This window comes from Hakea prostrata, chromosome 2 (assembly GCF_041222555.1).
Source record: "Hakea prostrata isolate BN-2017 chromosome 2, UWA_Hpros_2, whole genome shotgun sequence".
NCBI classification, from domain to species: domain Eukaryota; kingdom Viridiplantae; phylum Streptophyta; class Magnoliopsida; order Proteales; family Proteaceae; genus Hakea; species Hakea prostrata.
Window position 1 is genome coordinate 68,177,286 of NC_142601.1, and position 24,484 is coordinate 68,201,769.

General features: G+C 36.1%; 6 protein-coding genes across 6 annotated transcripts; 1 reads left to right on the forward strand and 5 right to left on the reverse strand.

Annotated features, from left to right (window-relative positions):
• Nucleotides 1-1,324: 1,324 nt before the first annotated feature.
• LOC149025968 (putative glutathione S-transferase parA) lies at nt 1,325-2,606 on the reverse strand. The gene is made up of 2 exons (XM_089143228.1): nt 2,292-2,606; nt 1,325-1,820 (listed from the first exon to the last, which is right to left on the reverse strand). The coding sequence occupies exons 1-2, from the start codon at nt 2,604-2,606 to the stop codon at nt 1,476-1,478; spliced, it is 660 nt and encodes a 219-aa protein (XP_088999354.1). The 3' UTR covers nt 1,325-1,475.
• Nucleotides 2,607-3,594: 988 nt separating this feature from the next.
• LOC149025969 (putative glutathione S-transferase parA) lies at nt 3,595-4,914 on the reverse strand. Its single transcript, XM_089143229.1, has 2 exons — nt 4,551-4,914; nt 3,595-4,066 (listed from the first exon to the last, which is right to left on the reverse strand). Exons 1-2 carry the CDS (start codon nt 4,863-4,865, stop codon nt 3,722-3,724), a joined length of 660 nt encoding a protein of 219 aa, XP_088999355.1. The 5' UTR covers nt 4,866-4,914; the 3' UTR covers nt 3,595-3,721.
• Nucleotides 4,915-5,659: 745 nt separating this feature from the next.
• Nucleotides 5,660-7,041, reverse strand: LOC149025970 (putative glutathione S-transferase). The gene is made up of 2 exons (XM_089143230.1): nt 6,687-7,041; nt 5,660-6,587 (listed from the first exon to the last, which is right to left on the reverse strand). Exons 1-2 carry the CDS (start codon nt 6,999-7,001, stop codon nt 6,243-6,245), a joined length of 660 nt encoding a protein of 219 aa, XP_088999356.1. The 5' UTR covers nt 7,002-7,041; the 3' UTR covers nt 5,660-6,242.
• A 331-nt stretch (nt 7,042-7,372) lies between these two features.
• LOC149025971 (putative glutathione S-transferase) lies at nt 7,373-8,655 on the reverse strand. The gene is made up of 2 exons (XM_089143231.1): nt 8,217-8,655; nt 7,373-7,896 (listed from the first exon to the last, which is right to left on the reverse strand). The coding sequence occupies exons 1-2, from the start codon at nt 8,529-8,531 to the stop codon at nt 7,552-7,554; spliced, it is 660 nt and encodes a 219-aa protein (XP_088999357.1). The 5' UTR covers nt 8,532-8,655; the 3' UTR covers nt 7,373-7,551.
• A 2,921-nt stretch (nt 8,656-11,576) lies between these two features.
• On the forward strand, nt 11,577-17,613 carry LOC149025972 (glutamate receptor 2.2-like). Its single transcript, XM_089143232.1, has 5 exons — nt 11,577-11,879; nt 14,155-15,512; nt 15,620-15,932; nt 16,422-16,828; nt 16,961-17,613. The coding sequence occupies exons 1-5, from the start codon at nt 11,606-11,608 to the stop codon at nt 17,504-17,506; spliced, it is 2,898 nt and encodes a 965-aa protein (XP_088999358.1). The 5' UTR covers nt 11,577-11,605; the 3' UTR covers nt 17,507-17,613.
• Nucleotides 17,614-18,611: 998 nt separating this feature from the next.
• Nucleotides 18,612-19,793, reverse strand: LOC149025973 (F-box protein At5g49610-like). Its single transcript, XM_089143609.1, has one exon. The coding sequence runs from the start codon at nt 19,791-19,793 to the stop codon at nt 18,612-18,614; it is 1,182 nt and encodes a 393-aa protein (XP_088999735.1).
• Nucleotides 19,794-24,484: the final 4,691 nt, after the last annotated feature.

Below are 24,484 nucleotides of genomic sequence, written 5' to 3' on the forward strand. Positions count from 1 at the left end.
CCTAGGACTGCATGATTGGTACATTTTATTAGTTAAAGGTCCATATATTGATAAATGTTAGTAAAAAAAATTGTTAGGAGAACAAGATAAATCAGAGAAAGCAACAAAGAAATAGGGAATTTGTTGAAGGAGGTCAGTTAATTGACCTACGTCACCATGGTTCAAAATTGAACCCAATGCACTACAAATAAGTTCAAATTTTACACCACTTTGCTATACAATGACTTGATAACATGAATTTCTTACCTAAGAGTCTAAGACTCGTAAACCTCACAAAAAAATGCAAGAGAAGCCATGAATCATCACTAAACAAGTGCTGAAACATAGAGGAGAAGAAGAGGAGAAGAAGAGGAGAAAACCTGGAACAACACCGCAAAACCCTAGTTCGAATGAATGAATGATCCAATAAAATTGGGTTATATACCTTGGACATCCCGGATCAATCAAAGTAACTAGCGCCGGATGAAGGTAGACTGAACCAAAGTAACCCAATAAACATGGGCTGATGAACTTGATACAGATAAACAAAAGGATGCATTTACGGATTAACTTTCACATTAGTGTTAGAATTATCAGATTTTTAAACTTAATGTTCAATAAAATATGTATAGAATATGCTTTTTTGGAGGATTTGCCATAGGGACTTGGCAAGGAGACAAGCTGCCACATTAGACTCTTCATAAAAGGTGTTGAATATGACTCTCGTTTCTTATTTTCTCTGCATTTTTATTGAATGAATGGATGTTAGGTTTGGCCTTTTCACTGTCTAGTCTAGCTTCTTCTACTTTTCCTTCTTTTGCACTTCTTAAATTAATCATCAGTTGTTTCCCTCTTCAAAGTTTATCTCATTTTTATTCAGTGATTTTGTTTTAACTTTAACCGGAGAGTTTTAAAAAGATTTGTATGTAGTTGCCTTAGTCTTCTACATATATTATCCCATTGATAAAGAAAGAAAAGGAAAATGATTGTTCATTGGACTTCATTCTGTGGATTGAAAAAGCAACTCACAATAATCCTTTTGATAAAGAAAGAAAAGGAAAATGATTGTTCATTGGACTTCATTCTGTGGATTGAAAAAGCTACTCACAATAGAAAACAAGGGAAGTTAAATTGGTAATAAACTCTGAATAAGATCTTCAGAGCCTTGATGATGTCACATCTTACACAATGAACCTCCACAAATGGTTTCTGAATATAGAGAATATATTCATCCAATAGATGCCCAAGTTCTACGGATATCCACCTCTCTGAAACTTTATGAAAACAGCTCTTATTATGCTTGGGATACAATAATTTTATTTTATTTTTCAGTTGATGCATCAAGTTGACTTGTGGATCAAACTCTTCTCTAACTCTGGGTTTCTTTTTTCTCACTCAAATTGGGAAGACAACAGCAAACCAAGGGAAGCTTTATCAGTTTGGAACTCCTTAAAGCTGTTCTGTGAGACCTCCTCATTTTTGTGTCCATGATCTCCTTAATTTAATCCCATTAGCTTCCTACGTCCCATAGTGAGTTCATAAACCTTGTTTGGATCAGCGAGAGACTTGGACACACTTTCCTTTTCCATGCATCTTTTTCCCCAAGCAACCAGTTTTGGGAATTCAGCTTCCATGCTGAAATTCCCAACTTTCTCATAGGTGTAAAACCAAGCATTAAAGGGTACAAAGCTCAGGTCCACAAAACCAAAGGTCTCACCATTGAAGTAAGGTTTATCTCCAAGCTCTTCTTCCATCAGTTTCAATCCTTCAAGCAGTTCCTTCTTTCTTGCCTCTTGGTCTTCCCCTTTCCCTGCCAACAACCTCTTTCCAGTTGGGTGAACCTGCATTCGCATTCACAGTTTACAGGAATTGTTTTCAGACTAGAATTGAAGATTGAAAAAAAATTGGAGGAAAAGAAAAGGAAAAAACCTAGTAATTCGACTTATTGCGCTTTACTGTTACCCAAAAATCGATGCTAGCTTCAATATCAATCATAGTGAAAAGATACAAATTTAAAAATTTGGGGGAAAAGAAAAGGAAACAACCCAGTAATTCCTATTTCTCTATACTATTACCCAGAGATCGATGCTAGCTTCAATATCAATTTAGTGAAAAGATCAATTTTTTTTTTTTTTTGGGATTTTCTGAAACATGGCCTACAAAGTTAAATTTTAAACAAGGGGGGAAATGGTGCGAGTGTTGTAAAGAAGCATATCCATTTCTTTTAAGGAATTTTCAAAACATAGCCTGCAAAGTAAATATTAGGAACTAAAAGAATTGGAGAAATGGAAAATTAGATGTAAAGAACTAACCTTCTTGTCAACAAAATCACCCCAGAACCTGGCGTGTGCACGCTGGTAGGGATCAGAGGGTAACAGAAGAGATTTGTCCTTGGAGATAGCATCAATGTATTGCACTATGATCACAGATTCACAAATGGGTTTCCCATTATGGATCAAAACAGGAATTTTCTTGTGGATTGGGTTCATCTCCGAAGCCAGAGCACTTTTATCCAACAGGTTCTCGCTCTTCTCTTCATATTCGATTCCCTTTTCAGCCAAGGCCACTTTCACTCTCATCCCAAAAGGGCTAGCGAAAAAGTTCAAGAGAACAAACTCCTTTGCCATGGTTTAGAAATCCACGAAGAACCAAAGAAATCAAATCACCAAAGTACAAGGGGTGATGGTATGCGAGAAAAGCAAGAGCAGAGCACACATATATATTGACTTGGAAACTCTATATATCTTTCCTTTGAGCTCATTTTGATGTTAAGATTTACACGGGAAAGCAATTCTTGATAGGTGGCGCAGCCGGTACAGTAAAGAAGGAAATTCTTAAAGTTTTTACTAGTCAGACCCCAACAGCTGGTACTATGAGGATGCATTTACAGAGTAGCCTCCACAATAGTGTTAGAATTATCAGATTTTTAAACTTAATGTTCAATAAAATATGTATAGAATATGCTTTTTTGGAGGATTTGCCCATAGGGACTTGGCAAGCAGCCAAGCTGCCATAGTAGACTCTTCCTAAAAGGTGTTGAATATAACTCTAGTTTCTTCTTTTCTCTTCATTTTTATAGAATGAATGGATGTTAGGTTTGGCCTTTTCATTGTCTAGTCTAGCTTCTTCTACTTTTCCTTCTTTTGCACTTCCTAAATTAATCATCAGTTGTTTCCCTCTTCAATGTTTATCTCATTTTTATTCAGTGATTTTGTTTTAACTTTAAATGGAGAGTTTTAAAAAGATTTTAAGTAGTTGCCTTACTCTTTTACATATATTATCCTTTTGATAAAGAAAGAAAAGGAAAATGATTGTTCATTGGACTTCATTCTGTGGATTGAAAAGGCTACTCACAATAGAAAACAAGGGAAGTTAAATTGGTAATAAACTATGAATAAGATCATCAGAGCCCTGATGATGTCACATCTTATACAATGAACCTCCACAAATGGTTTCTGAATATAGAGAATATATTCATCCAATAGATGCCCAAGTTCTACTGATATCCACCTCTCTGAAACTTTATGAAAACAGCTCTTATTATGCTTGGGATACAATAATTTTATTTCATTTTTCAGTTGATGCATCAAGTTGACTTGTGGATCAAACTCTTCTCTAACTCTGGGTTTCTTTTTTCTCACTCAAATTGGGAAGACAACAGCAAACCAAGGGAAGCTTTATCAGTTTGGAACTCCTTAAAGCTGTTCTGTGAGACCTCCTCATTTTTGTGTCCATGATCTCCTTAATTTAATCCCATTAGCTTCCTACGTCCCATAGTGAGTTCATAAACCTTGTTTGGATCAGCGAGAGACTTGGACACACTTTCCTTTTCCATGCATCTTTCTCCCCAAGCAACCAGTTTTGGGAATTCAGCTTCCATGCTGAAATTCCCAACTTTCTCATAGGTGTAAAACCAAGCATTAAAGGGTACAAAGCTCAGGTCCACAAAACCAAAGGTCTCACCATTGAAGTAAGGTTTATCTCCAAGCTCTTCTTCCATCAGAGTCAATCCTTCAAGTAGTTCCTTCTTTCCTGCCTCTTGGTCTTCCCCTTTCCCTGCCCACAACCTCCTTCCAGTTGGGTGAATCTGCATTCGCATTCACAGTTTACAGGAATTGTTTTCAGAATAGAATTGAAGATTGAAAAAAAATTGGGGGAAAAGAAAAGAAAGCAACTTCGTAATTCGATTTATTTCTCTATACTATTACCCAGAAATCGATGCTGGCTTCAATATCAATCATAGTGAAAAGATCAAATTTAAAAAGTTGGGGGAAAAGAAAAGGAAACAACCTAGTAATTCGTATTTCTCTATACTATTACCCAGAAATCGATGCTAGCTTCAATATCAATTTAGTGAAAAAGAATCTTCTTTCTTTTTTTTTAATTTTTTTTTTTGGGATTTTCTGAAACATGGCCTACAAAGTTAAATTTTAAACAAGAGAGGAAATGGTGTGAGTGTTGTAGAGAAGCAGATCCATTTCTTTTAAGGAATTTTCAAAACATAGCCTGCAAAGTAAATATTAGGAACTAAAAGAATTGGAGAAATGGAAAATTAGATGTAAAGAACTGACCTTCTTGTCAACAAAATCACCCCAGAACCTGGCGTGTGCACGCTGGTAGGGATCAGAGGGTAACAGAAGAGATTTGTCCTTGGAGATAGCATCAATGTATTGCACTATGATTAGAGATTCACAAATGGGTTTCCCATTATGGATCAAAACAGGAATTTTCTTGTGGATTGGGTTCATCTCCAGAAGCAGAGCACTTTTATCCAACAGGTTCTCGCTCTTCTCTTCATATTCGATTCCCTTCTCAGCCAAGGCCACTTTCACTCTCATCCCAAAAGGGCTAGCGAAGAAGTTCAAGAGAACAAACTCCTCTGCCATGGTTTAGAAATCCACAGAGAACCAAAGAAATCAAAACACCAAAATACAAGGGGTGATGGTATGCGAGAAAAGCAGTAGTAGAGCACTCATATATATTGACTCGGAAACTATAAATATATATATTTTTTCCTCTGAGCTCATTTTGATGTTCAGATCTACTCTGGAAATAAATTATTGATAGGCAGCGTAGTTAGTACAATAAACAAGGAAATTCTTAGAGGTTTTACTAGTCAAATTACAACAACGGCATGGGTTTTCACTCCTTAGTGGCATGGTGGATGCAAATTCACAAGTTCCAGGAGGACCTTATTTGTCATGACTCATGAGGTCTTCCTATCAATATCAATCACTTTTCCATAGACATGGGTGGCACCTAATTGCAGAGGTTGAACCTAGTATGACAATGATTGAAAGTTGACAAGAACTTTTCTTTTAAAATACAGATTTGGTTATGTGAACTAGTATGACAATAATTGAAAGTTGACAAGATATTTTAATAGAGATTTGGTTACCTAAATCATAGTGGTGGGTCAGATTGGCATCTCTCTGATTATTTCATTTTCCTTCCAAGAAATGATTTTGTTACTCCATATTATAAGATCTTTTTTGGTGAAAAAGAAATTCTATTAAACCATACAGCTATGAGAAACATTGAAATCTGTATTCAAAATATCCAGCTAATGACCAATTAGTCGGAAGCTCTACCAACATGGCCAGACTAAATAAGGAATCAACCACACTATTGGCTTGGAACAAATTCAATTATATAAGATACGAGAGATTCCTGTAAACAAAATTTAACAAGCATTAGAGTTAAAATCTTGGATTTAATAGGAGAAAGCCTCTTAATCTGCTGAATCAAATCATGGTTATCTGATTCCACCAATATATTTCCGAAGTTTCATTTAATAGGTTTAAAATTCATTTGGATACCCAAAGCTTCAGCAACTACACCGATTTCCACTAGAAATCACAAGCTTCAGCTTTCCATGACAATCTCTAAGAATAGCACCCGTACCACCTCAATTCTCCTCTTTTACCCAAGCCACACAAATCAATATATAGTATTCAATAGCTGGAGGCTTCCATTTAACATCACTGTGCTCTAAATCAGAACCTGAAAAATCAGCAACAGGAAATTTTTGCAGCTGAAAACTCCTCAAATTCTTTAGAACTATCAGTATGACATTTTCAGGTCTCCAAATTTATTATAGGATTCTACTTTACTGCATCTTAGAGAAACCTCTCCAAATTTTGAAAAAGAAAATTACACCACTAAATATGTATGCTCATGCCACTAAGGGCAGAGGGTTATGCAGCAACACATCTTCCTCACTAAGAAGGTGAATTGTAATTCCAGATATCAATCTTTCTCACTCACTCAATCCCATAAAATTTCCTCAGGAAGACAGCGTATTCATAAATCTTGTGAGGCTCAGGAAGGGATTTGGACACACTCTCCCTTTCCATGCACCTCTTGGCCCAGGAAATAAGCTTTGGACAAGTAGCTTCAATACTGAAGTTAGCACAGCTTTCACATGCGTAGAACCAGCAGTAGAAGGGGATAAAGCTCACATCTACAAACCCAAAGGTCTCCCCATTGAAGTAAGGCTTTTCACCAAGCTCCCCTTCCAACAGGATCAAGCATTCTATGAAATCCTTCTTTGCTCTCTCTTGCTCTTCTCCATTGGTCTTCCATACTGTTGCTCCCACTTCAAAAGCCTGCATTTTTTAAAACCCAGTTGCAAAAGTGAGCTAATCAGTATGACAATTTGATTACAGATTCAGCTAAACTGATCTCAGGTTCAGAAGAGAACTCACCTTCTTGTCCACAAAGTCTGCCCAGAACCTGGCTTGAGCACGCTGGTAAGGGTCAGAAGGCAACAATGGAGAGTTATCTTTCCAGGTTTCATCTATGAATTGAACGATGTTAAGTGACTCACAGACTGGTTTCCCACCATGAATCAAGACAGGGATCTTCTTATGTACAGGGTTCATCTGGAGAAGCAAAGGGCTCTTCTGCCGGAGATTTTCTTCCTTGTACTCATAGTTCACGCCTTTCTCCTCCAAGGCGATTCTGCATCTCATCCCATAATGGCTAGCCCAGAAGCCCAGAAGGGTCACCTCCTCAGCCATTGTTCAACAAATCTTGTTGAGCTTGAAGGTGTGACTTAACAACAAAAGAAAAGATATTTAAAAGGTTCATAGTGTGACTTGTTTTCTTGAAATGCAAGAAAGGAGCTCTGATTTGTTGATTTTTTGATAGATTATTAAGTGAATCCCCTGATCGTGTACGCAACCTGAAACAACTGAATTGGTAGGCTGACTACAAAGTTTGAATATCTAGAAGCAACTTCTCTGAATTTGACTCGTAATTGGGCTGGGCCACTCATGGGCCTGATCCTGAATTACTACGTTGGCATCAAGTATTCAGTTTAAGAAAGGGATATATCAACAAAGTGCAATTAAGAATTTGAAATCATCAAACTTTTAATTGTGGTGTTCAATACCATTTTTCTCTCTGATACCTGCAATTTCATTTTGTTACAGTTTTAGTGTAGCTATCAGGCTTACCCGGAGGCCAAACCTTTATTTTGAAGTCACAAATTGGGAAAAACAGACATGGACAAAACCCAAGAAATTGACATAACAAAACTCAAAAAACTTTTATCAATTTCTTTCTTATCTACTCTAAACCCATATTCTTCCTGAGTTGCTGAACGAAGCTGTAGACCTTTTCTGGGGCAGGAAGGGATTTGGCCACACTCTCCTTCTCCATGCACTTCTTGGCCCAAGCAATCAGTTTTGGGCACTCAGCTTCTATGCTAAAGTTACCACATTTCTCCAAGGTGTAAAACCAGCTGTAGAAAGGCACAAGGCTCACATCCACGAAACCAAAAGTATCACCACCAAAGTAAAGCTTGTCTCCAAGCTCTCCTTCCAAAACCTTCAGAACCCCTATGAATTCCTTCTTAGCTGCTTCTTGCTCTTCACCCTTTGTACTCCATGTTGCCCTGAGAGAGTTGAAAACCTGTCATTTCATAAACACGAAAGGACATGTATATAGTTAGAAAGAAAGAATCTCCAGAAGGGATTACACAGAAAATGTTTAATAAAATAAATATAAAAGAATAAAATTAAGAGTATGGATGCAAACCACAAAGATGAATACAAGCAAAACCTCACCACTCTAGTACCTTATAAAATATTACCCTTTGATTGTCTTTTCATACGGAGTAGGAAAACCCAAAATCCTAATACTCATATAATTATAGTTCTAAATCTGTAGAAGTAATTGACTCTGAAAAATACAAAACATAGCCAAAACCCAACAGAAAAGAGGAGAGATACCATCTTGTCAACGTAATCAGCCCAGAACCTGGCTTGGGCTTCTTGGTGAGGATCAGAAGGTAACAGAGGAGATTTGTCTTTCCAAGTCTCGTCGATGTATTGAACAATAATAAGGGATTCGCAGATGGGTTTCCCATTGTGGATCAATGTAGGGATCGTCTTTTTAATTGGGTTCATCTGCAGCAAGAGAGGGCTCTTGGCCGTTAGGTTCTCGTCCCTGTATTCGTACTCTATACCTTTCTCAGCCAAAGCGATTCTTGCCCTCATTCCGAAAAAGCTGGGCCAGAAATCCAGGAGAATTAATTCATCCGCCATTGTTACGTAGAAGATACTCAGAACAACAGAACCAGATTAAAGAAGCTTTGTTGAGAGCGTTCTTGTCACTGTTGTGTGTTCAAATGTTCCATTGCTGAGTATTTTTATAATTGCAACCTTCGACGGATCATTTCATGCCTCCTGTTTAGAAAGAAAAAAAAAATCTTGTATTTTCTAAGAATTGAATTCCTCATTGATTACATTGTTAAGATGTCTTTGTCAAATCTAAAAAACAATCCTTTTGTCTTGTTGGATGCCTCATACATGCTCTGGAGTACATCAACCTAGCAATCAAGAAGGGTATCAATGCGTTTCAACCCATATGTCATGACTCAAATATGACTGTTAATTCATGTCTCATTCTCAAATTGTGTGTTTCGTCCAATTTTGAATGATTTATCACAAGACATTAGTTCAATCTCATTACTTCAATTTTTTTTGGGAATTGAATACAATGTTATTTCATTGTGCATTGGTTGATGATCACAATCAGACATAACAACTTTGATTGTACTAAAAAGACATGTTTTAATGAAAACAAAGGAATGCTTACCAACCCTATAAATTAGTAAGTTCAAGAACATCTATAGAACAGGCATGGATATGCATATGCACAACAATCAAATAGATGAAAAGGCAATAATAATTCCCATAAATGCAGCATAATGAATTTTAGCACAACTGCTGGATAAACAATAATATGACATATATCTTCTATATGCCTTTCTTCCTTGTCAAAAATGATTGATTCTCTAATCTAAACATATGAAGTCTTCTCTATAACCATTCAAATCTCTGAAGACTCCGAAGTTGTTTTGACGTTGATGATATCGTTAATCCTTGATTTCAAATGCCAACGGCAGCAACATTTTTTTCTTCCTTTTTTCTCTTTTTGTATTGAACAAAAGCAACAAGCCAACATCTAAGGATTAGAATTGAGTGACCCAAACTTGACTAAAATCGGTACAATCTTGGAGCTAGATTGCAACTTGACCTATAATTAATCTCATTTTGAGACTTAATTCACACGAAGTCAGATGTTTCAAAGAAAAGGCAATGACCTTAGACCCTTTCCAAATCACAAATAGAAAACAATCAAATCAAAAATCTAGAACAAACATATAATAAGGAATTGCTACGTGTTATTTAGCTTTAATTTACAAGAAGTCAAATGTTTCAAAGAAATATAAACTTTAGATTTTTTTTCTAAATGAAGAATAAAAATTAATAAAACCTAAAATGACTATGTATAATAAAAAATTAATAAAGCTGGTTCCGATATCTCAATAAATAAATAAATAATAAATAAAATTTAGAACAAAACACACTTTCTTTGCTCTTTCCATCAATTAATAAACAACTAGAAATAATTTGACTTAGAATTTAATTAGATATCAGAAATGAAGATCTTACAAGTTTATATTACATATAATAAGGGAGAGTACCATTTCTACCCAAAAAAGAAAAGAAAAAAAAAAAAAAAAAGAGAGTATATACCTCTTCATCTTTTGCCCTTGCCCTTTATTTGAAGTTAATAAAAATACTATTTTAAGTAAAATAAGTTTATCTTGACAGGTTTTTGATCGTCAAAGTTGTAACTCAAACATTTTAAATTGAAATATTAATTATTATTATTTACTATAAAATATTAATTAGTATTGAAAACATAAGTCTTACACATAATTAAAATCCCCATCATATGGAAGGACTATTCTGTTGACCAAATAGATGGGATGGAATGGTCAAGACGTTTGACCTTTTCTCGAACCTTGCTTGTATCCTACATGTTTAATACGCATGACATTTTTAGCGAAAAACTCGATCAAATCCAAATCTCAATCCAGTGGGCCACTGAACAATCTTGCACATCATTGAAGCAAAATTCTTTTTCTTTCTTGCCAATGATGGGTTAGTCAAGCACTTAAAGACCCGCTCTCCCATGGGAAGGTCCTGGATTTGCACCTACTAGGTGACCTATATTAGTAATTTAATTCCCACCCCATAGTAACAAGCTATATTTCCCAAAAAAAAAAAAACATTTTTCTTGATAAAAAAAAAATGTCATTTTTAATTGTTGATTATTACTGTTGACACAGTCAAAGTACAGTTTTATTTGCTAACAACAAGAGAGTGAAAATTTTACCAAAAAACAAACAAGAGAGTGAAAATAAATGTAAAATGACCTTTTCCAATTCGACACTGAGGGACACTTTCGGCACCAATCGTCTCATCAGTTAAATGAAATCAAACTATGGAGTCTTGACAATGGACATTAAATGTTCGAAGAAATGCCTACACCAAACGTTGGCTCTTGGACTTTGCTTATGGCTGGATACGTCAACACAAAGAAGACTTAGACGACTTTTTGGCTCGTTGAAGAAATCCCTAGACGTTTTCCCAAGTCCAGTGCCTTCACTTTTGCCACCAAGGTTAATGCTTCCTCTGTTTTGATATTTCTTTTGATCTGATGCAATGAAAACCAAAATATAATGATAGTGTTAGAAACATATGCCAACCAAATAGGGAATGGGTGTACTTCAATGTCACATTTGAACAACGAATACTTTGAAGAAATGTGGGCCTAGTCACTAGAAGCTGCTCATTTTATTAGAGGCTTCCCCCCCCCCCCCCCCTTCTTTCTCTCTCTCTCTGTGGATTAAGCTTCTATGCTTGTTGTATTGGATACTGTTTGTGAAGTCATCTGTTTTCCCTATAATTGTGAATGGTGGACCCAAATAAATAAGTAGAAATCACAATGATACATGGTGCCCAGAAAAAAGTCTAAGTAGAATTTTCCTAAGTACACTTGCCATTAGAAAAGTTGGATTAAATCCTGTATGGGAAGATTCCTAGTAATTTCCAAACTTTGAAGATTCCTAGTAATTTCCAAACTACATCCTTAATTTTTATTTGGGAATTCCAAAACTATGGCAAGATGAATTGCAGATACTGGTGGACCAACTCTAAAGTGTATATAATTGAAAGTCCAAGTTGTGGAATTTGAAGAGCGAGCAGTTTCCTGCTTTATTGTGCATGTAAATTGAAGAAGAGTATACATCTTTAGGCAATTATTCATGAAGACTCGAACTCAATTCTTTCTGGTTCTCATCTGTGTCTGTTTAAGCTCTGTTACCCATGAGTTGTCTACTGCTCACGGCTTAGAAAATAGCACCGTGCCATTTCATGTTGGTCTTGTTCTTGACTTGGATTCACTCATTGGCATGGTTAGCCAGAGTTCTCTCTCAATAGGCTTATCTGATTTTTATGCCATTCATAGTGACTACAGCACTAGGTTGGTTCTGCATACAAGGGACTCAAAGGAGGATACTGTCGGTGCAGCATCTGCTGGTATTTGTGTCTTCCCTCTTGCTTGCTTACTTTGATAGCTATGGTCTTAATTGTTATTGTTTTTCTCCTACTTCTTGTAGTAATTGAGCAATTAATACCATAGCATAGGATCTAGGGACATCTTATGGTTTATTTTCATATGTTATCATACATTGGATAAAATGAGAATTCGAAATCCAAAACCAAGAGAGAATTAAGCAAGTTCCAACTTCCTTCCCTCCATCCACTCTCCTCCCCAGTGATCCCTTTCTACTATTTTTCAAAGAAGTAGGAATATTGATCTAGAGTGGTTACCATATCCATATAGAATACTCACGCTAATGACAAAAGGAAAATGTAAATTCGAATGATTGTGTAAACCAGAAAACGAGCTTTCACATAAATTATTTGCATAATTAAGGTGGATCTACTTGAAAAAATCTTTTCATGGAGTATTATTCTGCCCCAAGAGGCTCTGTGATGAATATTTTTCCCTCCCATCTTTTTTTTTCATGTGCGAATTCTTCTTGATCTTTATATATATCTGCTTGTATATATGTGCTATTTTGCCATAGGATGCCTTTGTTGAATCTGTTTTTTAAGTATCTGTTAGATTACTGTAGCTTTGCTCCCTTCTAATACATGCATTCTTACCCATGAAGTAATCTATTAATTGGACCTTCTTACATGTTTGTGCCTCATTAATTATTCCAGCAATTAACAGATATAAATATTTCCCGCCACAAAACATATAATGATGACAAAGGACAGTTGCACTCACTATTGTGTGCGACTCAGAACTGTATACATTTATAGAGTTGTGCAAGACATACAAAAACTATTAGTGTAGAACATAAAACAAGCACATTCAAAAGAAAATATATTTATGTGGTCCACAGATTGGGACCCCCCCCCGGCACCCCGTGGGCGCTTTCTTTGTATTTCTTTTTAATAGATATGCCCCATGAGAGCTTTAACTCGCGACCTCTTAATTACGAGGTGTTGGTCTTTGCTAACTGAGCCATTCCCTTGGGGTTTTTTTTCTTCTAAAAAAGATTTAGATTTCTGTATCTAAGAACAAGAAATCATAACTGATAGGAACTCCATTCAAGCCCCATTCCCAACTTCCAGAGCCTAACCTGCCATCATTACACTTTCATATCCTGATCAAGTCTTTCACTGCCCCTTAGAAACTTGATCCTAACCTGAATCAATTCTGCCCAGTCACTGACCCTAAATCTGACTTCTTCTAGTTTCCAAAACCCAGAAGCCACCTAGTCTAAACTAGTCACAGGAACTGTTCCAAACCTTGATTGAGTATACATGACACCCAGTTGGAGACTCAATCCAAACCTCATGGTCTTCTGACAAACCAAAGCCTTCAATCATTATCCCCCCATTCAATAACCTACCTCTCATCATCCTCAATATGACAAACCTTGCTGCTGGTTCTGCCCAGCAGTCTTGAGTTTGTAATCTGTTAACATAACCTTCAATGGAAGACTTCCATACATCATCTAACCCTAACAGTACCATCAACCCTGAAAGCTCTAGCTCATAAGAAGGGCCTGTGAAAAATATATCTTCTTTGGTGTCATTTTTTTTTTGACGATTCAACCTTGGTAATAATGCTTTTCTTTATTCTAGAAGTAATGAAAACGAATCAACAGGGATTTGTTTTTGGGGCCTTAACTTGCTTATAACTTTTAATTTTGTCACTAGTACAAAAGATAACTTCAGATAGTTCTGGCACCACCACGGGAACACCTCATGATACAATTAGCTTTGTATATGATCATATCATGGTGTGATTGATTCTTCTAATTCATCAGTTTTTTCTATGTATATTTATCCAATTTATCAAATGGAATGAACACTTAGAACATCCTTGTCACAACAGAAATCTTAACACAATAGTTGAATTTGTTGAGGTTTGTAATTTCCAACAAGTTAAGTGAAAAACTGGCTTCTTAATTCTTATTCGTCATTAATTTATAATTAGGCTTAAGTCTTCCTAAGTGCATTGTTTGACTAAGCTTATGGAGCTTTAGCATCCTAAGCTAGGTTCTTCAAGTAAAAGGCAGATCTGATCAGAACTCTAAGTATGAATCTTTACTGCCTCCCTACCTTTAAGCCCCACAAACCCCACCCCCAGGGCACCCCCAGAAAAAAGAAAAAGTGTTTTTTAGCTTCTAAGAAGCCTGCAGATAGGATTATTGCCCGAATATTTCCCAATTAGTTCTAATCGTCCGGTGAGGTGACATCACTTATTTATTTTCTCTGCTCTTGAATACAGTTCTTGATCTACTCAAAAATGTAGAGGTGCAAACTATTATTGGACCTCAACGATCTGCAGAAGCAGAGTTTGTGATAGATCTTGGTGACAGAGCTCAGGTGCCTATAGTATCATTTTCCGTAACTAGTCCATCTCTTGCACATAGAAGTCCTTATTTTGTTCGAACAGCTCAAAGTGACTCTTGTCAAATTAAAGCTATTACTGCAATAATTCAAGCCTTTCAGTGGAGGGAAGTAGTTCCAGTCATTGAAGATACCGAATATGGAAATGGATTTGTACCATACTTGATTGATGCCTTGCAGCAGGTAGATGTCAAAGTTAAGTATCGGATAAGTATTTCAATTACAGCAACAGATGATCAGATTCTGGAAGAGCTGTACAAATTGATGACCATGGAAAACAGGGTTTTTGTGGTGCACATGACAACAAGAAACTCTCTTGTTTCTCGCTTTTTCTTAAAGGCAAAAGAAGCAGGAGTGATGAGTGAAGGGTATGTGTGGATTGTTACTGCTGCAACCATGAATCTCTTGGATTCTTTTGATAGAGATGTCATTGACGCAATGCAAGGTGTCTTGGGAGTAAAGCCTTTTATTCCAAGATCAGAGAGGCTTGATAATTTCATGTCTAGATGGAAGAAGGCATTTCTTCGACAGAATCCTCACTTAGAAGGAGCTGATCAGATGAACATATATGGACTATGGGCATATGATACTGCATGGGCCTTAGCTATGGCAGCAGAGACAGTTGGGGTTCCAAATTCCAACTTCCATGATTCAAATGTTAAAGGAAATTTAATCAGTGTTGACGCGCTTGGCATCTCTGAAACAGGTCCAAAGCTTTTAAAAGCTGTTTTAGAGAGAAGATTCAGTGGACTAGGTGGGGAGTTTCACCTTGCTGATGGAGAATTGCTTTCATCCGCATTTCAGGTGCTTAATGTGATTGGTAAAGGGGAAAGAGTGATTGGGTTTTGGACTCCAGAATTTGGGATTTCACGAGAACTAAATATGAGCACTAGTGAGAGAATGTACTCAGTTTCAAGATCTGCTTTTCGGCCTATTATTTGGCCAGGAGAATCAACAGTTATACCAACAGTTATACCTAAGGGATGGGTGATTCCTGTGAGTGGTAAAAAGTTGAGGATTGGAGTTCCAGTTAATATTGCATATGCCAAGTTTGTAAAGGTAGAGTGGGATAGTCAGAGTAACACAACTACTGCTAAGGGGTTTTGCATTGACGTGTTTAATGCTGTCATGGAAAGAATGCCATATGCTGTCCCATATGAATTCATTCCATTTGCAAAACCTGATGGCTCAAGTGCTGGGAGTCGCAATGATTTGGTGTATCAGGTTTATCTTCAGGTTAGCCTAAATCTCATGATCTTTTTCAGGGGATAAATACTTCATTCTTATTCATCTTCCTTGCTAATATTTTCTTCTTTCTTCACCTTTCATTCGAGAGGAATCAGAACTATGATGCTGTAGTTGGTGATACCACAATCTTAGCCAACCGATCGTTATATGTGGATTTTACCTTGTCATATACTCAAGGAGGAGTGATGATGATTGTACCAATCAAATATGAGGACGAGAAGAACACATCAATCTTTGTGAAGCCACTGGCAATGGATCTGTGGCTGGCTATTGTTGCTTTCTTCATACTTACAGGACTTCTGGTTTGGTTTCTTGAAGACCAGAGAAAAGATGACTTTAGAGGTTCTCCATCTCAAAAAGTTGGCAGGATTTTTCACTTCTCTTTTTCGACACTCGTATTTGGAGACAGTTAAGAAATAATCCATCTTATGCATCTCCATACATCATGATAGAAACTAATATTTATACACTATCCATATGTATAGCCTCCCTTATGCCCAATGTGAGCTACATTGAGTGGAAAGATGGGAGGAAGGCCTCCCTGACCATGCTGGGCTGTAACCTTGAATATAAGGTTGCTTCTTTACCTTGGGAGAATAGCCCATATGTTCCATAAGATGCTTGTTAGTAGAAAGGTCATATTTTTGTCCAATTTGAATGAAAAATTTCCTTTATTAAAGGAATATTTCCATGGTTCTTTTATTAGCCAGTCCTTTACTGATTTTAGACAAACTTTTAAAAGGATTATACAAAATCATGATAGCTAGCTTCAATTTATCATTGGTGTCCAGTAGCATCAGATGCTGAGGTTGTGATTTAGTTTGTCAATTACTTCTTGTACAAATCAAGTGACTTGAATGAAGAAACTTAATATGGTGGCAGTTTTATCTTCTGCAGGAGAGAAGATGTCAAGCAACTTAAGTCGAGCGGTTGTCATTGTGTGGATGGTGGTCATGCTAATCCTGACTTCAAGTTACACAGCAAGCTTATCATCAATTTTGACTGTTGAACGACTTGAACCGTCTGCCACTAGCATTGAAACCCTTCAGAAGAATAGAGACTATGTAGGATACCAACAGGGCTCTTTTATTTTTGAGCTCCTCAAGCAGTTAAAATTTGATGAATCCAGGTTGATGGTTTGCAAGAGTGCTGCTGATTGTGATGAAGCCTTGTCAAAAGGAAGTTCAAATGGAGGAATCTCTGCCTACTTTGAAATTCCATGTGTCATGAAAGTCTTCTTAGCAGCATACTGTAATAAATACACCTTTATTGGTCCCATTCACAAGACGGAAGGATTTGGCTTTGTTAGTCTCTCTCTCTCTATAACCTTGTCTGCGCTTAAATTAAAACTTGCATATATAACATCATACTTCGCAATGATTGGCTTATTGGATTAGTGCTACTAACTTGGTTTCTTTTCTTTCTAATGCATTCAGGTTTTCCCACGAGGTTCTCCTCTAGTTTCTGATGTTTCAAGGGCAATCTTAAATGTGACAGAAGGGGAAACATTTAAGGAGACCGAGCAAAAATGGTTGGGCAACCCAGTCACTTGTACAGGCCCAAGCACGAATGTCGTTTCAAGCAGACTTACATTCAGGAAAGTGCACGGTCTGTTCATCATTGCAGGTTCTATTTTTGGCTTGACGCTCCTAGCTCATGCAACAATCTACCTCTACAATGATGACAAACATGTTTTTATGGTGTTGTCAAGACTCAGTGTCATGTTCAGACGGTTGAGAAAACGGTTCAATTCCTACTTTATTTTCAAGAAGAAACAAGGTAGAAGGGAACAAATAATGGACAGAAGTGTTGAAGTTTCAACTGATAATATATGTAAATGTAGTCTTTCGGGGGTTTCAACCAGAAGCAGTGAAATCTTTGGCTGCCCAAGTATGGAAAGAATGTTTACAATTGAGAATGGTGATGGAAGCTTCGAATCAATCTCCTCAAAGGACATGGTTGAGGTGAGTTTATCAGAATAATGAATGGTTCACTTCTCTTCTTGCTTCATGGAGATTTTAATGTCATCAGTATTTAGAAGCAGCCTCTCCACAAAGTGGAGCTAAATCCTGTAATTTTACATCATTAATGACAGTTTTTTTTTTTTTTTAAAGAAAAATAGAATGATATTATTTTAAAATAACAATAAATTAGTTTTGTATTTGTGATCTTTTGAAAATAAAACAATGGGCTGTCAAAGAAAATGTTTAAATTTGTTACTGCCGTCATCAACGCTAGAGACAGGAAGGATTAAAATCATCTACTGGCATTGCGATGCAGCAGTAGAAGGTGAAATGTAGAGGATGCAAAATGTGGGGGTGAAATTAAAATCCCCCAAGTTACAAGAGTTAAGGCCCTTCAGTCAAATGTGGGTTCAGCCCAGAACCTTGCCTGTGCAAGTTGGTATGGATTACAGGACCACAGGAGAGACTTGTCTCTCCAAACCTCATCGATGTATTGAACAATGATGAGAGATTCAGAGATGGGTTTCCCATTATAAATCAACACAGGGATCTTGTTCTGGATTGGTTTCCATCTTCAGTAGAAAAAGGGCTTTTTGTTTTCGAGATTCTCTTCTCTCTGGTCATACCTGACGCCTTTCTCAGCTAATGCAATTTTCTACCTCATCCCAAAAGGGCTCGTTGGCATATCCAAAAGAATTATTTCACCTCCCCAATGTCACTGAATCTCAGGTGTAGCAGACTAGCTTTGACCTACAGAAGCGAGAGAAATAAGTTTTGCAGAGGTGCTGTGTTTCACAGGGATTAATTCATTGGGTTTATTTAATATTTAAAATTTAAATAGCCTTGCTTGCAAATAATAACTTTGATATGATAATGTTGAGGCTAAAGAAGGATGGGTTGTTCTAGTGATTCTGATAAAGAACTTTAAACGATAACGATCCTTAACCAAAAATGGTAACGACCCAACGGTCTCATGCAACAGACTTTCAAACAACCTGCTTGCTGGAAAATAATAATTTCGATATGAAACCAACTAAAACTTCCTATTGATTATACCATAATTACATTCACTCACATACGCCTTTTAAGTACAAAAATGAAAAGATCAACAAAAACACCTAATTCAATTCAATGGATGTTCTTCACTCCCACAAGGTCGAAGAGTATTTGCATAAGCAGTGATGCGTAAATACCTCATATTGAGGTCATGGCTACATATCTCTTCGGCTGCAACTGGGGATCTTACTCCCTCATTACTTAGACTTAACCTACAACGATAAATCTTCTGTTGTGTAGCAAATATAAGGTACTCTCCATTTATAATGCTGAAGCCACATATAACTGGTCGATTTGGTTCTTTTGATGCCATCGCTTGAATTCTTGTTTTCAAAATTAATTTCCATGATACTGTATCATAGTCGCATAATACCCATACCATGAACGCCGATTTCCTCAATCTTACTAAGCAAATAGATGATTGTGATGGAGATGAAGATGAAGTAGACTTGCCCCACTTGAATATCCTCATCTCACAAGTTGGATCAATAAAATTTCTCGATGCTGCTTTCGGTAATTTGAGTCTCCAAGAAGTCTGCTTATAGATGTCACAAGCTACAATATAAGGTTTATAATACGGACTTCCCTTGGAAATAGAATTCCATGTGTCTGAAATAAAATGTAGTGCGTCGTTGCAATATACTGATCTATCATATAGAAGATCTCGAGCACCTGCATTGAAGTTGTCAACCTCTTCCCATCCATGAGCTTTGGTATACATATGCAAACCAACCCCTGACCAATCTACAGACGTTAACATGACCACCTTATAATTATCTGGAAATTGAGTCGTGGGGCTAATATCAGACTCTATATAAACTCCTAAGATAGGATCACTTGTGGGATTTGGAATGGTGAAAGTTTTTTGAGTGACGGGATTGAATAGAATCAATTCCTTATGATTCTCATCTCTATTTCTCAACATAATAAGAAGTCCATTGTAAGACCCCAATATCTTTGCAGTGCTGGATAAGAATTCACAAACAGTGTTATGTACACCGTAATCCTTGAAGTTTTTGATATTTTCTTCATTCTTAGAGAGCTTGTGTAATTCAACTTTACCCCAAAGCATATCCTCTTGTAGAAAAAATCCAGGATCATCATTGAATAACGCTCGTTCACTGTGTTTCCGTATGAAGAAATCTTCTGAGAGGAAACTTGAACAAGTCTTAGAAACAGCCGAAGATCGAATGAGAGATTTGGCTGGCAACCTTGACATAACTTCGGAAAGAATCTCTTCTGAATCCATTATGCTTCCACTGTGACAGATAATCAATGGAGGGAATAACAATTTTACAATGTATGTAAAATCAGAGAAAAATAATCAGAACTAAGGCGGAAAGTTTAAACAGAACTGAAAATAATTGGAGATATGTGGAGAAAGAAAGAAAAACTAGAATTTCAGAAGCAAGTCTGATGGAGAAGAGCGGAGTTGCAGAGAGCAAACAAAGCAAAATCAGTTTATTTATAGAGTAACTAGAGAGAAGAAAGTTTTCTTAAGTCGTATTTCAAATACGGATAGGATTCATACTTCGATTGGACATCGGACAAAGTAGTAGTAGTCTCCAAGTCTCCAACTACATGTTTTAATTTAAAAATCTGCAAACTTATTAACTCGGGTTTCATTAACTCGGAATCAAACGGGTTTAAAGCCCCCACTCTTCTTTAAAATTTATTGTTGTCGTTGGATCAGGCCGTTCCATTGGTCAGAGGGTTTGGGTTCCATAAAGCATAATTCAATTCGAACTATATTGCAATAAACCTATTTCAATTCCAATTCCAATTCCAATTCGAGTCTGTCCGTCTATTACAATCACAAATTATGTGGGACCTACAAGTAAAAATAAAATAAAATAAAAAAACTATCACTCTAACCCTGTGGGCCCTCCTGATACCCATCTGTGGAGCGCAGTAAATAAAACATTAAAAAAAATTAAATCCTATCATCCTAAACCTATGGGCCCTACTTTAATTCATGGTCAACAGCTATTGACAGCTGCAGCCACGTAGGGACCTAGGGGGTCATGGCCACCCGGATTTTTGAAAATTTAAAAATGCTTACATATTTTCCTAATTTTTTTCACTTTACGTGTGAAATACCACTATTTAGCCCCCTCCAAAAATTTAAAAAAGAAAATTTAAGATATAGATGATGGGTACAAATGTCATTCTTAATCATAATCAAATGGTTATCATTAAACCCCTAGTCTTAAGGAATAAGGGTTAAATTTTAATTAAAAACTAACTCAAGATCCATGAATTTCTCCTCTATATTCTCTCTTATATTTTCATTCCTATTTATTTTTTTATGAATCTCCTCTTTTATTTCTATTTACTTCTTTAGTTTTTTTTCTCACACGATCTCACAAAATATTGGAGGTGTTAGCAGACATTGGAATTTTCCGAAATCTTCTCCACATTTATCATTATTCATTCTCTCTTTCTCAAATTATTCCCCTCTCTCTCTCCCACTCACGAATTTTCTAGTATTCATTTCATAAAGTATAATTTTTATTTTTTTATTTAGTTGTTCTTTCTTTCTCCTAAAATTTGATTCTACTAATAGCAATTTGAATTTTGTAAGAATTCAGCCATTGATTTTATCAGATCTAATCGTAATTATTGATTTTTTTTAATCCTTAAACTTTTTCCTAAAATTTCATTCCTATTAATGAAAATTCAAATCTTGCTTTGAATTTCAACTTAATTTACCTAAATTTTTAATGTAGATTCCACATGTCAAAATATAATAAAATTTTATGAGATTTGACCCATGATGGGTCCCGTATTGGCCCAAGTATATTCGTCCCCCAATGTTTAATCCTGTCTCCCCCAAAACGTTGGTCTAATGGGCTTAAAGATGGGCTGGTTAATGGGCTGGTGAGCGAGTGACCCATTGGATGACATCACGGGAAAAAAAAAGCACGTGGCTTCCGTACGCAAGTGGGTTAGTTAATAAGAAGATTTAATCAAAATGAAAGGGACGGTGGTGCGTAAGCCAAACAGCACCTAACACGACAAGTAGAGGGTCTCCTTGGTCGGTGGCAGCCATGTAAATAAACTTCCACGTGTCATAAGGACAAAAGCAATAGCTATTTTAGAGACAATCTAAAGCTACTACTTGGTTTGTGAATTGTGGTGGGAAATTGCATGGTAGACCCCACCCTGAGGGACTGTGTCTCTAATATCAAGAGCAGTTGAAATGGTCGACGTGTCCTATATGGCTATATCCCTTTCCCTGGATTCTCAGCCATGAAAATTTGTATCCAGAGAAAATGACCTTCCAACATGAAGATTAATCATTTGAATTGATTTTAGGCAAACTAAGGCCTTGAACAGAATATCTTTGGCTCTATTTATTTTTGGAATAAAATTATTCTTAATAGTTTTCAAAATTAAATGGCAACCAGTTTTGTTCTTGAAAACAAAAACTAAGGATACCTTTGATAATTCATCACACAATAATTTTGATATTTTTGTTGGATTGTGGACTTAAGTTTAAGTGAAAGAGTTTAGTGAGGGGTATTCGTGGAATTTGTTGTTGTCTCTATTTTTCGAACAAAAAATCTTAATTTGTTCTTGGATTATCAAACGAATTCTTAATTGAATATTTTCAAAAACAAAACATTTGTATAACTTAATTAGTTATGAAAAAAAAAATGTCACTTAGTCATATGACTTCTAGTTTTGATTTTTTTGGGGCCAAATATGACTTCCAGTTGGTTTGAGAACCATGAGAGCACAAAAAACATCTTAAATGAGATGAGATGATTATTTCATCACCCCAAAGATTTGGGCATAGGGGACATTCATGGAATATTAACACCCCCAACATTCATGGAATATTGTTGCATGATTGTAATCCAAAAGCACTTGCATCTTGTTCCATGGTTACCAAAACTCTAAGGCAAAAAGAATAAATATCAACTACTTAGCTACAAAGGATCTACTTGACATTATGTTCTTATATTACTTTTGGCACTATATTAATCTGAAGAATAAACATATGAAACATTATAAAGGTTTCTAGAATATTTTAGAAAAAAGAATCTTTAGTTTTGGGTTCTAAATCTATTTTAAACTGTATATATAATATAATATGTATACATCAAGTATATTAAAGTCAAAAAAGAATAAATTCATGATGCTTTATTAAGAATCATTTTAAAAGATCGAAGTAGGAGAATCCACATTACTAAAGATCTTTCTAGTACCTGGGTGTTATAAAACCATGTACACATATCTGTTTTATTTTTAATTTATAATACTAAACACTTACTTTGCAGGAAAAAAGAAATAAAACATAAATAATCTTTTTTTTTTGGGTAAGTAAAAAGGGGATGCAGTAGCGGCGACCTAGTGCCCTAGGGCTATGCAATGTTCGGACTTTTTATCGAGTGCAACCTATGCAAGCATTAACTCTGTGCACTATCAGCGAACACTGGCCCCGTCAGCGGAGCCCCACCGGAAGCCTAATATAGTATACAGAAGCTAATAGTACTCATACCCAGGCCAAATAGTACACAACTGTCCAATGCAAGAAATAGAGGAGCATAATGGATTCAAACCTGGGACATGAGTTTTACCAAACCACTTGGGAGTGAGCTTGGGACCACTAGACCACCACCCCCAATGAAAAAGAATTCATGCACAATATGAGATTATGATTGTTCTTCCTACTCCACAACCCTCAAGTAAAAGAAGAATGAAATTACTAGTTATGCCCTTACGTCGGATAATGGTGACGTCTATTTTATAACTTCCAACATAGATTCATGATGAAAGGAATTCTCTTATACCGTTGATTGTTGATTTGATTTTCTTTATTAACTTTCTAGGTGTCAAAGATTACAAAAAACTTTTTATTGGGATAAAAAAGAGCTAGAAAACATGAGAGCAAAAAGAAACTAAAATAACTACAACTTTATAAATTCTTCACCTTTTAAGTTGAAAAATGGAATCCAAGAGAAGTGGTCCTTTGGAGAGCAGCATTTTGTATGATACAAGTGCATGTTTTAAATCCACTTGTTGCATATACAATATATACATACATATCTGAGGACCACAACATTTAAAGAAAGGCTTCTTTTCTTTTTTCGCATGGTAAACTTAAAAAGAAAGACTTCTAAAGTAAGAAAACTAGAAAGATAGGAGAAATGATCTTCACACTTTAACGAGTGTTGTTTTATCCCAATTCTCTTTTCTCTCTGTCACTTAAGATATTAGTGTTTTCGGAGATTCTATTAGTATGGGAAACTTCTGCAAATTTGTCAAGAACTCTGGGTTTTGCTTGGGTGTTGCATAACCAATGCGCAGCACCGCATAATGTATGATCAAGATTTTGATCTCGACCTTTTGTTTTGCATGAAAATAACTTATGCCAAACGAACGGTTAAGATCGAAATCTTGACATTCGTTTTAATCTCGACCGTACACTACACAGTACTGCACAGCACCCAAGCAATTTCTCAAGAACCCCTACCATTCATGCCAAACACCAATTAAATGGGGAATAACAACATTTTTCACCTTTCAATTATTATAGATTTACTGTTGATCATATTGTCTGATGGGTTTGCTCATTTTTTTCATGTGGAAAGGACATTAAACAGAGAGTTTTTCAATATAAAGAACAACCATTTAAAACCATAGAAGTCAAATCTTTTCATACATTATGATTGAACTGATGAGACTCAAATCAATTATTTGGTTCTAATTGTCAACGTGATGACAAATACATGGTCTTCCTAATGTACCTTATTTTAATTAAAATTTCATTATTTTCACCGACCAAAAACAATTCATTGAGAAAATGTGAAGGCCTGATTAGCTTTGGTTAACCCTACATTGTTTTCTTGCTTTGAATTGAAAACTTGAAATGACTATTGCATGACTTGATAGGGTATCCTTCCACTTCTGTTTATATTCTTTGTATTTTTT